Source organism: Sphaerodactylus townsendi, linkage group LG08 (assembly GCF_021028975.2).
Source record: "Sphaerodactylus townsendi isolate TG3544 linkage group LG08, MPM_Stown_v2.3, whole genome shotgun sequence".
Lineage (NCBI taxonomy): Eukaryota > Metazoa > Chordata > Lepidosauria > Squamata > Sphaerodactylidae > Sphaerodactylus > Sphaerodactylus townsendi.
The window spans coordinates 24,737,700-24,749,949 of record NC_059432.1 but is presented as its reverse complement, the minus strand read 5'-3'; the positions used below and the strand labels follow the sequence as shown (position 1 = coordinate 24,749,949).

The 12,250-nt window shown below is 47.5% G+C and overlaps 1 protein-coding gene across 1 annotated transcript in view; it reads right to left on the bottom strand.

Annotated features, from left to right (window-relative positions):
- STOX1 (storkhead box 1) overlaps positions 1 to 11,870 on the bottom strand; it is a 33,118-nt gene extending 21,248 nt beyond the window's left edge. Inside the window, exons 1-5 of the mRNA XM_048506871.1 lie at positions 11,401 to 11,870; positions 11,171 to 11,262; positions 7,285 to 7,411; positions 2,706 to 2,713; positions 692 to 819 (exon numbers count right to left, since the gene is read on the bottom strand). Coding sequence (XP_048362828.1) covers positions 692 to 819; positions 2,706 to 2,713; positions 7,285 to 7,411; positions 11,171 to 11,262; positions 11,401 to 11,749 — 704 coding nt within the window. The 5' untranslated portion in view covers positions 11,750 to 11,870. The remainder of the gene's footprint in view (positions 1 to 691; positions 820 to 2,705; positions 2,714 to 7,284; positions 7,412 to 11,170; positions 11,263 to 11,400) is intronic.
- Between the last annotated feature and the right edge of the window lie 380 nt (positions 11,871 to 12,250).

Here is a 12,250-nt window from a genome sequence, read left to right as displayed (position 1 = left end):
CCAGTCCATCCCACCACCAAATGTCAGGGTTGTGCTCAGTTAGCCAAGTCATCCTTAGTACTAAAGAGTACTTCCCCACACTTATGATAATAAACTGCAACTTGTCCCAGTGAGCCCCGCACCCAACTAGTACTGGTTTGATAAGCCACCAGAGGGGGGCCCCCCATTACACAGCCATCCATTTGTTCGAATTGAAGCGGATGTTTGAGTCGGGAGAGCTTGAGCCCCAGCCCCTCAGCCACGGTAGGGTGCATAAGACATTTTGAGCACCCAGAGTTGATTAGCTCCCTCACAGTTATTTTATTCCCTTTGCCTCGGTTCAGCAAAGTCAGCGGTAGAACTAAGTGGGTGGACACCTCACTCATCCGATCTTTAGCACCCGACTGCCTGACCTGATCACTAGCACTGTTTAGGCCAGGTGGCTGTTGTTTCCTGCCAGCTCAGTTCCAGTCTTGCTCTCAGGTCCCTAGCATCATCCCCTCACTGACAGATGGGTTGTGCTCTGGTCCCTTCTTCCCTGGAACAGGTTTGTGGGTCGGTGCTCGGGTTGGCGGTGCACTCGGTTGCCCCGGTACCTTCTTTGGACAGGCGGTCAGGTGCCCACTCTCCTCACAGTGGAGGCACAGCCTCAACCAACGCCGTCACATGTAGACCATCTCCTCTTGCTCTTTTGGGGCTCACCCTCAATTACCTTTCTTTGCCTCCCGCCTCAATCACTCGCTGGTGAGAGCCCTGCACTTCCTTCAGGTGCTCCTCAGTGTCTCTGGCAAGGCAGATCCATCCCATGGGGGTGTCAGGGTTGCCTGCCACCAGTGCCCACTGTAAGACAAAGGGTCCAGGTCATCTTTGAACATGTGGATGAACATGAACATCTGCTCAGGCCAGTGGCATATGCGGCTAGCCAGCTGTCGAAATTCACTCGCACAGTCTGCCCTGACGCAGACGTTGGAGTTGGGCTTGGGCCTTATCTTTCAGGAAGGGGTCCTCAAACTGGCACTGCAGTGACAGAATGAAGCGGTCAACTCTTCTTCTCTGCATTTTGACTCGCAAGTTGCAGGGGGTGTAGGTTCCCTGATAGGGCTCATGTAGTGTCTCTTGTGGGCTTCCGGTAAGCCAATGCTTGGTTCCCCTTGAGGCACCCTCCCTCCTTGGGCTATGATCCCATAGCAGGGGATATGGAGGCCCAGTTCTGACCTCTAGAATCCAGTCTTGGGTGATTAAGGACTTACCTCCTCCCTCAAGGTGTCCTTGACACCAGTGTGTTGATCCCAATGGTCCCCTCATGAGCCAGGGCATTGGGAGCTGCAACCCTCCTTGGCCATAGTATGTTAGCTTGCCGGAGCCCTTGGACTCACGGAAACAGTAGCTAATAATTGCAGCAGCCTTTCTGTCTGCTGTCTTGAATTTTTGCTTCCGACGTCAAAATGGCCACAGCTCCATCAGAAATCTGTGGGACAGCCACAGATGGCATGCTTACAGTGACGACAAATTATCTGGCTTGCAAGGGTGAGTCTTCATCAAAGAGGAAGTCTTCACTGGACTCTCTCTGCATGGTCTGCTAAGTGCAGAAGAAAAGAAGAGAGCTCCTCTCCAGAGCAGCTCAGACAAGCCAACAGTCATAATTTTTTCTCTAAGAGGAGAAAAAGAGGAAAGTTGGTAAACAGCACAGAGAAAGGAAAGGCAAGGCAAGCAAAGAGGTCAGAAGATTGAGGGTAAAGGAACAGAGGCAAACGGAATAGAGAAACAGATCTGAACTAACGCAGGTAATCTAGCTACGTGCTATTCCCCTTGTGGCAGCAACAGAATTGAGGAAGGAAGGGGCACTGCAACAGAGAAGAAAAGTCTTTTCCTGCCTCCCTGACTGGATGATGGGAATCACCCACAAGATGTGACTGCTCTTCCTTGGCAGCTAGCCCGTGATATGTCCTCTGGCTCAGGAGAGAAGTTCCATTGATCATTTTTGGGGTATTTAACCTCCCCTTTTTTTGTTACGTTCAGATTTTTCTACAAAACAAGGAATTTTCTTGGGTTTGCAGAAAGATTTACCTTGTCTATCCATGACCCAAGTATCTGGATTTAAGTATCCACAGATCTAGCCATGTTGAAAATGAGATGAAGTTAGCTTGTACTTCTGATGAGGCACTTCTGTATATCACTCCAATTAGTAGAGGTAGCCAGGTGATAAGAACCCTCTCATCAAACAGTTACTTCTTGTTGAGGGCATTTAAACCCATCATTAAAAATTTTTTTGCATACAGACACTTATTTGAAAGACTCCACTAACCAAAGTATACTAGTACAACCATAAATATTCCTGGGCATCCTATAGATTACTATGGGTATAATATCACTGTATGCTAACACTTCTCAGTACAAACTTGCCTACTTTGTAATTCTTCCATACTTCACAAATCAAATGCAATTTCTCTGAAAAGTTCTATATCAGCCCACAAGGTAAAAAAAACAAAATTCTGCATGTATACAGTTAACCTGAATCTATGTTTAGTCCTGGCCACAATCATTACATGCAGCTCACACAGAGCTAAGTAAATACCTCACCTACAATTTAGGGTTTTTTAAAAATTCCAGGGAACTTCAGCCAAAGACCCTTACCCCGTTTTGACCAAGTTTTGGGAAGCCTCTCAACTCAGTTCATGCACAAGCTTTCAATGTTAGCTATTTCCCCTTCGCTCCCATTTTCTTACCCATAATGCTGAAGGGAAGAAAAGGAAAGGAAAAGGTTAGCCAATTTGCCTTAAGCATTCCTTAAACATAGCAACTTGCAGCCAAGGATCCAGTGCCAATGCCCCAGACATCAATCTGCTTCAGTTTTAAACTCCGTTTCATCACACCTTTATGAGATGCACACATCTGCTGTTGGTCCTTTGGCCCCTAAAAACACTTCTGACACCTCCTGGAAGCATGGAATCCTCAAAGGCTTTTATTAATTTGGACTAAAAGGTCTAACAAGGTCAGGCTAGCCTAAGTTATCCAGGGCAGGGCCTACCAATGAGTTTCCCCCGGGGTATCTGATTGGCCACCGTCAGAGATTGGAATGCTAGGCTAAAGGAAGAAAGACCTAAACTGCAAAGTATTGGCAATGCTGTTTTAATTACTAAACAGATACAATGATAATCTGTCTCTCTCAAACCATCAGGACATTTGGGGGAGCTCAATGAAGAGGTCCGACTACATATGATTATTGTGCACTACAAATGTTAGTGCTTCCTAAGTTCAATACTAATGAGCCTTGAATTTTCAAACGTGTGCTCATTTGCCAGAAGGGATCAAAACATAAAACCGCAATGAAAGACAGGCAGTCATGAAAGAAACCCAAGCAACATATAAACTCACAGCCTCCCGCTGAGCTGCACTCCCTCATTAGTCTTGTGTGCTGTCAGTTGCACACAGATCTTCACAGAATGAGTGGCCAGCAGGACTCATGAACGGTTTGACGTTCAGTCAAAGGCGAGGCATGCAGCTTAAAAAGGACACATTTCCCCTGCCTTTTAACATCACAAAACCAACATGTTGCTCATAACTGCACAGGCTGCTCAAATGTTCAAAAAGAAGGCATGCATTTTATGTCCGTGCCTTTCCCTATCTCCCCTTTCCAATGTTTCTCTCAGGAGTCCCTGAGGCAGCAGGACAAAATGAATGGCCTCTCTCCCTTTTCAGAAGTCCACAGAAAATGTAATTTTAGAAAATCCAAAGAATCACAGCACCATTCAGTGTGTGAAATGGCTCCCTGCGATCCACATCTCCCAGAATGCTATTGCTCAAATTGGAAATCCTCTGTTGATCCAACTGATCATCTTTAAAAAGTGACAAATGTCAAAATAATTTCAAATAAAAGTTCGCAAAGACAACTGTAAAACCATCAGGACAACTGTTTACTAACAAGAAAGTTCTGATGAGCATGTATGACATCAGTCTTAAGTTCCACAGCATTTGAAGAACAGCCTTTGATGTTGCATATTGGAATCTGCCTTGAGCTCAAGTGAGAAAGGCAGACTGCAAATAACATAAATAAACGAACAATTTATACCCAATAACACAAAGTAATCACTAATCGCCATGGCTATTAGTTAGCTTCAGTTAATCCTTCAGGTTCAGTTCTTATCCTCTGTAGGCAGTGGTTTATTTTCAAGGCCAATTACAACAGTCAGAAGTGGTTATTTCTTAATCACCTGGGTACTTTCTCAGCTCCCATAACAGAAAAAGAAATAAGCTGGTAACCAGCACATGACTGTGTAAACATTCCCTTAAAACAGGGACCAGAACCTAAGCACAGGTGTCAAACTCACAGCCCTCCAGATGTTATGGACTACAGTTCCCATCATCCCCTGCCAGCATTATGCTGGCAGAGGATGATGGGAACTGTACATAAGATCTGGAGGGCCGCAAGTTTGACACCTATGAAAGTATCTAAGGTGAAGGCGTTCTTCTTCCCATCTCAGACTGCCATTCCCAATGAAATACTCCAGGAAGCTGGGGGATCGTCAGGAGAGGTATGAAGGCGGAGGGTCAAGAGGAAAAGCAGGAACACATTTGTAGAAGTGTGCAAATGGTGTTCTAGTTCCTGGGGGTGGGAAGAAACAGATCCACTTTCACCCGCATCTCACACGATCTACCGTAAACATGGTAGGAACTAGTTGTGGCCTTTCCGGGCTGTGTGTCCGTGGTCTGGTGGATCTTGTTCCTAACGTTTCGCCTGCATCTGTGGCTGGCCTCTTCATGTATCACAGAGGGAAATGTGTTACAACAAGATCTACCAGACCACAGCCACACAGCACAGAAGGTTCACAATGACCAGTTGAGTCCAGCCATGAAAGCCTTCGACAAGACAAGGTAGGAACCACTGTACCCTTAATCCTGGTGCCTGGGAGCTCTTATTTCAATATTTCCAGGATGAGCTGACATTCCTACATATTCTCAAATCTTTGTAATATATGCAAAGCAGAGAGGGTTTTTCCCTTTCATTCCAAAAGTTCCCTATTTCCTGACCCAAGTTTCCAGGATACCCAGAGTGGCAGGAGTTTCTATGGAAACTATAACTAGAAGCGCACCTGTGATGTGCTCTCTGGTCCAAAAGGAATATTTAGCAATGACATTCCATCAGTGCAAATATCTAAACGTTACCACCATAGGGAAAAGCCCTGGACCTTCCCACTGCCGAAAAGCCCCATGGGACTGAATGGACCTATACCACCGAAAGTGTGGCATATGTCTGCGGGTCCCTGCACCACGTAACCAGCCCTAAACTCCAGGAAGGAGCCAACTTATGTCAGCTTTGCCCCTGGGACACACACACACACCCTGGACGCACGCACATACACTGGTGTCCACATTTTGAAGTGGCAGGGCTGCGGGATATACAGATGGTTTTGAAATGGTGGAATGCATGGCCACTGGCCCCCTCCACTGCGGTAAGTGTCTCGGGGAGGGCAAACACCTCCCCACCCCCGTCACACCTTTGGATGGGGCTGCCCAAGCAGAATCCAGAACGGAGCTATGAAGCACCACCAGGTGCAGATTTGGCCTCTGCCTAAAGAATCCTGAAGGCCCCCCTTTATCACATTGTGAATGCATACATTCAGCCATTTGCCCAAGTAGGGTGTGTGTGTGTGAAGAAGAGCTGGAGGGGCCCTCTCTTCTTGCAGCCTAGCTTGTGGAACTTCACAGACCTTTCACTAGTAACTTGTAACAACTCAGGGTCCACATCCCTCAAGTAAGTATAGTTCAGCGGTCTGCAACCTGTGGTTCTCCAGATGTTTATGAACTACAATTCCCATCAGCCCCTGTCAGCATGGCCAATAGTTAAAAGGATGTCATGCAGCTGAAGAAAAGTGAGTCAGGGTGGTGTTAACAGAGTGTCGGATTAGGATCTGGGAGACCCAGGTTTGAATCCTGCCATGGAAGCTGGCTGGGTGATCTCGGGCCACTAACGCACTCTCAGCCTAACCTACCTCGCAGGTTGTTAAGAGGATAAATGGGAGGAGGGGAATTTGATATTATCTGCTTTGGGTCCCCATTTGGTAGAAAGGTGGGATAGAGAAGATATAAGTAAATAAGAGTGTGGCCTTATTCACATCCAGAAAATAACTAGGCAAAAGCCCACACATCTCATATTCTGCTTTTACCTGAATTCCCTTTTCTATGTTGTTTGTTCTTCACATGAAACTTGAATAAAGTGATATCTGCCTCTGTTGGCAACTAAAGTAAACCCCACACAATGTTTTCGCCACGCTTTTCAATGCTCCAAAGCAAACGTACCTGGTGGCTAACGTTTCTGAATGTAAGTCGCCATCAAGGCAATATTTGTTCAACAGGGAAATAAGGCATTACTGCCGTAGTTGCATCTCTTCAAGACACGAAGGGCAAGAGAGGGAGAACGTTTTGCTTCTAAATTCCGAATTGAATCACATCAGAACATTCTGCAAGAGCATTTCGTTCCTCCATGCCTATGGAGGTGGGTTTATACAGCCACTTAAGTACAGGTGACCCGCTTGTTCATAAGCTCTGCGGCAAACTGCTTTCCTAAGGGTTTCCCATGCACATGTAGACCTATGCTTGGGCACTCTGCAACCGTAGTAGAACCCACAGAAACCAGTGTGCCTCAAATAAACTACCACACAGACTTGGCCAGGAGAAAGCATTTCAGGCCTTCCACAATCATGTGAATCAGCTCTGCTTTGGGGAAGGCTGATAGTATCAGAACAGGAAAATGAAGCAGGAGGCATTTCAAGAGACAAGGCGGAATTGCCTGTTTCAATTACTCTGTGGGTAACTGAAAGAGGCCATTTATTTCAAGGAAACACAAAACCAAAATACCCCAGAGAAAATGCAGCAACGTAGTTATTCAGAGTTGAAAAGTCAATACAGAATACCTAGAAAATGATAACAGGCAATGACTGAAACGAGGAAGGAAGACAGGATTATTTGGGTTCCGCAATCAAAATATGAGGCACCGGCTGTGGTTTTGGAGCACATGCATAACACAGACTTTGTTCTTGCCCTCAGGAGATATTTGGCGTGCGGGTAGGGAAGAAAAGGAACCACTGGCTTTAAATTGAAACCATTTCACTTGGAGCCCAAACACACATATGGAACATGTTATGAGGTAAAGCCACAAAGTCAAGTTACTTCAGCGCGTTCCACAAGCCACTGGGCATTTTTATGGAACGGGAGACATCACAGGGAGCAGCAAAACACCAAAGGAGCTAATGGAAGAGGTCAACAGGGCTCACTGAGTCAAACAGACCTCTCCTGTCCTGCACATACTATAGTCCTCGGTCAAAGGTTTGTGGCTCATTTTGCCTTCAGCTTGCTGGAAGCAGCACACTCCCCCTTTCCAGGGTAGGACCCCCACATCCTCCCTTTCTAAAAAGGAGCTCCACATCCTCCCTTTCTAAAAGGGGGAAATAAAAAGAGAGCAAAGAAGATACAGGGACAGGGTACAGCGTCACTGCCATGAGATCGAAATGAGCACTGCGAATAAAGTAAGGAACAGAGCAAGAGATCATCTGGAAAAGTCCTGAGAGAACTCTGACCGGGTGAACAGCTGCTAGTTTTCTCTCCTCCACAAAGATATTGTTCCAACATTTCCTGTGCATGTGTTAATCATTATCACTTTATAAACTTGGGCATTTTGTTGTAAAATATGTACACCTCAGATCCTCAGTCTCAAGAAAGCCTGTAATCTGACACAGACCGAATATGTGGCTTAATGTTTAACTGCAGTGCATTAAGCATCTGTTACATTTTTCTAAAGGCTCCCTATAGACTGCCACATTACCATGTCAAAAGTGATCCAAAACAAGCAGAAAATGATAATATGAGAGAGAGAGAGGGAAAAAAAACTTTTTCCTTGTGCATTTAGAGGGGAGAGCCAAATTATGCAGGGCTATAATCCAGCTACAATTTACAAACTTTTGGTGCAACTGTCACAACTATTTCAGTTAATGGCAAATATTTCCTCCTCCAAAGATGTAACAACAACAACAAAATGCATGCCCCAATATGCACAAGGCATGCAGGACAGATAAGTACTGCAAGCCCTGAATCCATTTTCCTAAATTGCATCAAAAAAATTTACACTCTCCAAATCAAATGCAATGGATTTAGACCTGGCTCTTTCCCACTTCCTATGCTGCAGCAACATCAATCTAGAAGTGCCCAGTAACAGCACAAGGGAGTAGTAGTCAGCAGTGAAAATATCTGTCATGTAGTATTCAAACCCCATCACAAACACTAAAGTGAAATCTAGCTGCAAGAACCCAAATCTAGCTGCTTAGAACCCCAGCAAACTCATTGGAAGTTAAGTCGTCAAAACCAGCTTATTTGAGAAGGGATTAAAAGTTGGCTATTTCCTCACTAGCTGAATCATGGGGATTCCTTCACACTTACCAAACTCCCTTCCACATAAACTGCAAGTGGACAGCACCCATGCACACTGAACAGTTTTGAGAACTGGTCTCTCCGCCCGGAAACTACAGCTGCCTTTCCCATACTTGATGCAATCTTGGTAGCTTTCCAAATCACAGCTTCTCATGCAAAAATGCTATGATGGTAAAAATGCTATGATGGTTGCATCAGCTCTGGGGAAGAAGGGTTTAATTTGTTCCCCGCTGTTGGTGCCCTTTTGCTAAACAAAACTGGCTCTCTAAGCTACATTAAGCCTTAGTAGGAAAAATGAAGACACATCACCTGGATGTGTCTTTTTCCCCCCTCCTGTGGCTTAAAACAGTGACGGCAGGCATTTTCAATCAGGAAAAAGGTATGAAGAGAAAGAGTTAAGTCCGTCTTTTTCAGGCATTTTTCTCTCATAACCAAATGTAATGCAACAATAGGAGAAAACAGCTTAAAATAAGCAGATTTGGGTAGAAAAACCTGGGGAAAATATTTGCTCACCACGCCTGTCTACCTACGCTACCCTTTAAATGGCCCCTCCCGTTTTAAATGGGTTCAGTAGTGGATCAAATACTGCCAGAGATATGTTGCGACAGAGTTCAGCAATACTGAGATAGACAGCACTTTCTTTTTCTTTAGGATTCTTAATTATGACCACTATAGGAAAATCCTGAAGTTATGATCCGCCTGGGATTCTATCAATCTTAACTTGTCCCTTATTGTCAAAGGGGTAATCTAAAGAGGAATTAAGAAAATATAAGCAAGACGATCTTCCGAACAAGCAGGGTCCTTTGGTATCTCCTCTGTTTCATCTGGTGATAAAATAACCGAGCCCGCACCAGGGTTATCCTTGCAAATGTGACAAAATAAGCACAAATTGCTCTAAATTAATATCATTCACCATTAGGAGAAACTCCAGAAAAATGAAAACTTTCAGCCACTTTGACCAGAAAAAGAGAATCCATGGAGAACTTTACACAACCTTCTTTTTAACAGCGTTCCAGGCCATAAATATGAGACCGCTTACATCCTTCACTAGCATAAAATTCCTGACCAACTAACGCCAAGGAATTGTATTACTTGGCGGTTAACTTCAACAACACTCCCTCTGGGCCCTGGGGCCTCCCATATGGATCCAATTGCAGGATCAAGGAGATAGCCTTTAACTGGAGACTTACAACAATGTAGAATTCAGCATTTATAACTATTTCCTTTATATGCTGGCTTTTTACTTAGAGCAGATATGAATCCACAGTTCTGCAATGGAGAAACAAAGACGACAGAATGTTGTCCTGTTAATGGAAAACAGAAACATTTTCTCCACATTACTATACACGGAGTCATCAAAATCTACACTTAGATTAATATTCAAAGTAAGACCACACAAATAACAGCATTTAAGAGGCTGAGTTAAATGCAGAAGATATATGCAGGAACTCTTCACATCTCTCTGCACCAAGTAATCCACACTGCAATCCTAAATGGAGTTACTCCAGTCTAAACCCATTCATTTCAATGGATTGAGACTGTGTAACTCTGCACGGGATTGCACCGCTAGCCACTTTTTTGAAATTAAATGGCATTTAGTGCACCTAAATGTCTCCATCCTCTTGCCAGCCCCCAAGAGCCAGCAAAAAGGGAAAGATTAATCTTCCGAGCTCCTACAGTCGACACTGTATGTCGGTTTAACCTCTGCTCCCCCCTCCACACACAATAGTCTGGACTACAAATGATGAACTACGGAATCCTTAGGGCAATAAAGAGATTATACAAGTGGCAGGCCAACTACAACAGGAAACACTGGGTGGTTGGGGGCTTTCTTGCAGGGGGTATGCAGCAAACACTTGAACTCGTCTAAGAATTACAAGCAGATGCTGACGTCCACAATTTTCAACCCAGTTACTTGGATAGGAGCTTAAAGTAAAGTGGGGGTGGGGGGGAGGCTTTCCAGGTTATCAGCTGGCCAACTTTCACATCATCTGCTTTGATCCAGAGAATGAATCTGGCCCTTTCTGCATACCAAGGAGATGTTCTGTCCCTCCTACCCCAATTCACATTGCATGCACACATGACTATTTCACATATTCTGAGACAGAGTCCTGCACAGAAAATAGGTTCAAATAACAGGACCCCAAAAGCAGAACTTTCCAGTGGCGTAGCGGTTAAAAGCTGTAGCCTACTGGATTTGTTTCCCTGCTCCTCCACTATGAAACCTGTCCGGTGACATCTGGGCTAGACAAAGTTCTCTCCAAACTCTCTTGGCCCCACCTACCTCACAAAGTGTCTGTTGTGGGGACAGGAAGGATTGTAAACTGCTTTGAGGCTCCTTACAGTTGAGAAAGGCAGAGTATAAATCCAAACTCCTCTTCAGACAGCTATGAGAGCCCTAACATGCAACGTCCTCTTACGCAAAGGCACTCTCCCCTAAATTGATGGTTTCAAAGGATGTAACTCTGCTTGGGATCACACACACACACAGAGAGACACACACACAGAGGCTTACTTAAGTACATACTGAATTTTTTTCACTGGACCTCTCCAACTCCTGCGTGCTCTCTTGTCACTTTTTTCTATTCTACATGCACAATTTGTAAATCATCCCACAGGAAGGGGATTGGTGCCTATTGAACTTCGTGAGCAAAAACTGATTAGATGCGGGGGGGGGGGGGGGGTATTCCACTAGACTAGCCCCTTCCCCAAAGATCTGGAGCACTTTGGAACAGCCCCATCATCACAGAATCCTATGAAGCCCCCTCACACGAAGATGAACGAGGTGCCCAAGTCGTGTGCTGCCCAGCGCCCCCTTTGAGCGGTGCCGTTGCCAACTGACCGGGAGGGAATCCAGAGCTCCTGCAAGGGTGCGACGGGTCAAAGGGCAGGAACCAAGACTGACCCCCCCACCCCCACCCCCACCCCCCACCCCAAAATGTGCAGGTTGCGGGCGAGGCTCGGGCTTTGCAGCCCCCTCCCCCCTCCGTCCGGACTCACCGACGGCCCTGATGAGGAAGCCCTCGGGCGGGCGCAGCACCCTGCGCAGCCAGGCATGGCGCAGGAGCTGGAGGGGCGCGGCGGGGCCCTGCAGCAAGAGGACGCCGCCCCGCAGCCAGCCCTGCAGCCGCACGCGGCCCACCGCGCCCGCCAGCCCCGCGTCCCAGTGGCAGGCGGCGTTGGCGCGCCGGAACGCCTGGAAGACCGCCGCCCCGCTCGCCTCGTCGCAGCCGCCGCCCGCCTCCTCGTCCCGCTCCCGCTCCCGGCGGCGCAGCACCACGGCCAGAGAGCCCGGCGCCAGCTGCACCGCCCGGCGCCGAGCAGGACCAGCGGCGGCAGGAGGCGGCATGACGGACGGAGGGGTCTGCCGCGGGTCGCCGGCGCTCGCTCGCTCGCTCGCTCGCTCGCTCGGGCTCTTGGCGCTCAGTGGGGCGGGCGCTGCCAAGGGAACCCGGCTCTGGCGGCGGCGGCGGCGGCGGCGGGGGGCGGGGAAAGAGCGGCCCGGCTGCGCTGGAGGGGCAGGGCCCGGCCCACAGCCACCTGCTGCTGCTCGGCTCCAGGCTGCAGGCGCTGCCCGTGCCCCCCACCCCCACCCCCACCCCCCGTGCTTTCCCCGAATCCCCCCCCCCCCCCCCCGAAAGTAGGTAGCCCCGCGCCGCTGGGTCTGCAGACACACACACACACACCCCCGGTGACTTCGCCTGCCCCTGTTTGCCGGATCCGCAATTGCGCCGGATCCTTCATCCAGTTGCCGGGAGAGGGACGCAAACGCCGGCTTTGGCGAGGAGAGCCCCGTCACAACAACCTGATGTGTGACTTCATGTTAGCGCAGCCAGCGGACAGTGAAAGC